The following is a 5,012-nucleotide window of genomic DNA, read 5'->3' on the forward strand; positions in this document are numbered from 1 at the left end:
GGCACATAAAAGACACCATTTCGAGCGTGGCCGTTTTCGTGCGGGTGACACGTAAAAGCACCCACTACACTCTCTGAGTGGTTGGCGTTAGGAAGGGCATCCAGCTGTAGAAACTCTGCCAAATCAGACTGGAGCCTGGTGTTGCCATCCGGTTTCACCAGTCCTTAGTCAAATCGTCCAACCCATGCTAGCATGGAAAGCGGACGTTAAACGATGATGATGATGATGATGATGATGATGATGATGATTCTAGGTCTCTTGATGTTCTACACAAATATCCAAAAATTGTAATTTTCTTTTTTTTTTTTTAATCTGGAAAATGAAAGAATACTACAAAGTAATATTAGTAAGGTCAAAATCAATTTCCCAAAGTTCCATTTACTATGCTTGTCTGCCTAAGCATAAACATTAACGTGGTGTGTCTACTTAATGTCAGACTTGTTTCACTTAATACAACTAGAATTAGTCAATACTTATAACACAGGTATACTGTCTGCATTAAAGCCCTTTTTACTTTACACTTCTGCTGTTCCTTTACAAAACTTTTACTAAAAGAATGCTAACTTGACCTGATTAGTTTTTTACTAATCTTTTCATAAACACTGGACATCTCTTTGGATCACATAATTACATGCCTTGCTCAGCAAGAATTATTATCAACATTTTGTAATGTTAAAATAAAAAGCCTTATTACTATTCTTTCTGCTACTTGGTGTGGTCAATTCAGCAGAATAAAATCTGTTTCTGTTGATTTGTAATACTTCATTTTAATTTTATTAACATTATGGATATATTTTATACATTAGTTTAATCAGAGAAGGAAGGGCAATGCCTAAGACTCTTTTTAGGGCCTCCATTATCAGTAGGAGGCAGAAACGAAGTTATCCTCAACAGATGAGCAGAAATTTCTCTTTCCACCCAAGATAATGTATTAACATATTCCATTATTCTTTTCACCTTTTGCTATCAATATATTATTTATGTTGACAATGAGTGAACCTCTACCTTGTGGCTCAATCTGCTGGAAAAACAACTCACCTTTAAATTACATTTTACCATCTTAAATAAAAAGATACAGTTAATATAAGACTACATTTACTGTCCTACATACCCCTAAAAAACAGGATGGTTATGGTTGGTATGCTTTGCATTATTGGTCAGCTTCATTGTAGTCATCAAAGGACTAAATAACAACCACTTTTCCATGACTTTCTCCCCATCTCTCTTCATTCGTGGAATACTCATGTCACTGTGTATTTCCTCTAGATCCATCTTGTGTACTTCATTTTGTTTTAACATTCGAAATTTGCATCAAGTCTCTTCTTGATAATCTTTCTGTTTATATTTAATACACCATTATATCTTCTTACATTTTTGTTTCATTTCAGGTGTTTGGTCATGTTAAGACAACGATTTCTTACTCAGGATTCCTCAACAAATTTACGAAGAACATTGCAAACTGAAAAATTAACATTATCAAGAATACATGTGACATTTTAAAGAAATTTTGAATATAGCTTACAGATATATTTCCATGGTGTTTTTGTTGAAAAGTTGTATTATATTTGGGAAATTTAAACGCTAATGTTTACTGATTGATACATAACATCTTACATGCCTGTTACATGTCAAGAACTGAAGCTAGTAGCATTATTTATAGTTTCTAATTTCTAATTACAAAACAAACTTCCAGTGTTTCTTTGTGAATGAGTATATCTACAAATGTTTTTAAATCAGGTATTGTAATCATGATTACACTCAAGAGCAAGTTTTGATTATATAAACTTGTTAAGCACATTTACTTCACAGATATGTCTCATAGACAGCCACATGAACACTACAAAATTTTAAAATTATAATTGATGACAGTATGGAAGAGAACTCATCTAAAAGTCAGGATTATGGTGAAATACAATCCAATAATAATGATTTATCTCATCATCCACAAGTAGGCATAGAGAAGAAATCATACACATGTGACATTTGTGGAAAAACGTTCTCTGAGAAACAGATTTTCACTTCTCATAAGTGTAAGCACACAGGTGAGAAACCATATCTTTGTGAAAGCTGTGGTAAAAGTTTCTCTTTCAGGTGTGAATTCACTTCGCACTTACGCATGCATACAGGTGAAAAACCATACCACTGTGATACTTGTGGAAGAACATTCACACATAGGAGTACATTAACTAACCATAAACGTATTCATCCTGATGAGAAACCATACCACTGTGATATTTGTGGTAAAGCATTCTCTGAAAATGAAACACTAATTCATCACTTACATATTCACACTGGGGAGAAACCTTACCAATGTAAAATCTGTAGCAAAGCATTCTCACACAAATGTAAATTAATATACCATATGCGTATTCACACTGGTGAGAAACCATTTCACTGTGATACCTGTGGTAAAACTTTCTCTCAAAAGGGTAAATTAATTAATCATAAACGTATTCACACTGGTTTGAAACCATACCATTGTGATATTTGTGGTAAAGCGTTTGCTGAAAGGGGAACACTAACTGGTCATATTCGTATTCATACTGGTGAAAAACCATTCCATTGTGATATTTGTGGTAAATCTTTTACACACAAAGTACATTTAACTCATCACAGAAGCAGCCATTCTGGAGAGAAGCCATTCCACTGTGATACCTGTGGTAAAGGATTCTCAGTCAAGAGTACATTTATTTCTCATAAACGTATTCATACAGGTGAGAAACCATACCATTGTGATATCTGTGGAAGAGCATTTACTAATACTGGAGCACGATCTCTGCATAAACATATTCACACTGGTGAGAAACCATACCAATGTGATATCTGTAGCAAAGCATTCTCACACAAATGTAAATTAACTTATCATAAACGTATTCACACAGGTGAGAAACCATTTCGCTGTGATACCTGTGGTAAAACATTCTCACAAAAGGGTAAATTAACTAATCATAACCGTATTCACACAGGAGAGAAACCATATCATTGTGATATTTGTGGTAAAACATTTGCTGAAAGTGGTACACTAACCGGTCATATACGTATTCATACTGGTGAGAAACCATATCACTGTGATATCTGTGGTAAATCATTTACACGCAATGTATATTTACTTCATCACAAAAACAGTCATTCTGTTCTTAAGCCATATCCTTGTGATAGCTGCGGTAAAGATTTCTCGCACAAGAGTACATTAATTGCTCATAAACGTACTCACCCAGGTCTAAATCCATTCCACTGTGATATCTGTGGTAAAACATTCTCTCATAAATATAAGTTAACTTATCATAAATGTATTCACCCTAGTATAAAACCAAACGATCCAAGTACCACCAGCAGTAAGAAACCATATCGTTGTGATGTCTGTGGTCAGGCATTCAAACAGAGTACTGTATTAACTTCTCATGTACGTACGCATACTGGTGAGAAACCATATCAATGTGATATCTGTAATAAAGCATTCACACAGAGTGGTGCATTAACTGCACATAAACGTATTCATACTGGTGAAAAACCGTACCCTTGTGATATCTGTGGTAAAACATTTTCTCTCAAGAGTAATTTAACTGTCCACCAACATATTCACTCAGATTAGAAACCATATCTTTATAATATCTATGATGAGATGAAGGCAGCAAGCTGGCAGAAATGTTAGTACACAAGGTGAAATGTTTAGCAGTATTTCATCTGTCTTTACATTCTGAGTTCAAATTCCACCTAGGTCGATTTTGCTGTTCATCCTTTTGGCGGTCGATAAATTAAGTACTAGTTGTGTACTGGGGTCAATGCTTAGAGTAGAAAAGAATATATATGATGAGATATTTTCTTGCACAACTTTACTCACATTTGTGAAAGAACATATCATTGTGGTATCTGGTCGTAAAGCACTTTGTACAGAGGAACATTAAATCATCATAAACATATTCACAGATTTGAAAAAACTAAAACACAACGACTTTTCTAGTAAGACACTCTTCCAAATGAGTATGGAGAAACTTAATCACTCACCCAGAGGTATGACTATACTCTGTTAACCCTTATAAATTGATTCTTATTATCCATTGTAATATGGTAACTAGCTCTCATTATCTCACTCAATGCTGAAGGAACTGCAGAATCCTCCACTTAATAAACTTGTACATGTTTGTATAACCTTTAACTGTAAATTATAAAGAAGTTTGTTGTTTGTATTTGTATTTCTCACAAATATATAAACTCCAAATAGTTATCACTTCTTTTGCTGCTATTGTTTGCTGACAAGTCATCTAGAATAATTTCGTTACATTGTAGAGACACAGACATAGCTGTGTGGTTAAGAAGCTTGCTTCCCAACAATGTGATCTCAGGTTCAGTCACACTGCACAGCACTTTGGGCAAGTGTCTGCTACTTTAGCCTTCTGAGTGGATTTGGTAGAAAGAAACTAAAAAAAGTCTGTAATAATGTGTGCTTGTATGCGTGTTTATATATATATAAATTAAAACAGTAGGGTAAAAAATTGGATATTAATTAATATCAATTTAATACCAGGGAACAAAGACATTAAAAGAATCAAGGAGATTCAGAAAAAATATCTGAGATCTCAAAGGATTATTGTATATGTATATATAAAGGAGACCACTAGGTAGACTGTTAATGTGATCTTCTAGCACATTAACAGTCCACCTAGTGGTCTCCTTTATATATATATATATATATATATCCTGGGCTTTTCAAAAATCCTGTTACACTTGTTACAATGCTCTCAACAAAGGACACAACGATAGTTTTGATGCAGTTAGACACATTTTTATTGTTTTAGCATATAGATATGTGTTTAGATTTAAATATTAATCAATGTGGCTACCCTCAGTAGTGAGCATGCACTCCAGACGAGACCTTAAGGCCATGCACATGTTGCCATGTTGCAGATGAAGTCCTTCCTAATGTTGGCCCACATGTGGTTGACAGAGGACTTCAGCTCATCGACATTGCTGTGGCAGACCTTGTCCTCGACATGGACTCCCATGCTATAGTC

General features: G+C 34.5%; 1 protein-coding gene across 3 annotated transcripts in view; it reads left to right on the forward strand.

The window, feature by feature from the left end:
- The window catches only part of LOC106873212 (zinc finger protein OZF), a 10,046-nt gene extending 5,864 nt beyond the window's left edge, over nt 1–4,182 (forward strand). For all 3 annotated transcript variants that reach the window (XM_014920457.2, XM_014920456.2, XM_052978481.1), the window contains exon 2: nt 1,389–4,182. In XM_014920457.2, the coding sequence (XP_014775943.1) occupies nt 1,871–3,592 (1,722 nt within the window). In that variant the 5' untranslated portion in view covers nt 1,389–1,870 and the 3' untranslated portion in view covers nt 3,593–4,182. The remainder of the gene's footprint in view (nt 1–1,388) is intronic.
- The last annotated feature ends 830 nt before the right edge of the window (nt 4,183–5,012 follow it).

Source organism: Octopus bimaculoides, chromosome 2 (assembly GCF_001194135.2).
Source record: "Octopus bimaculoides isolate UCB-OBI-ISO-001 chromosome 2, ASM119413v2, whole genome shotgun sequence".
NCBI lineage: Eukaryota > Metazoa > Mollusca > Cephalopoda > Octopoda > Octopodidae > Octopus > Octopus bimaculoides.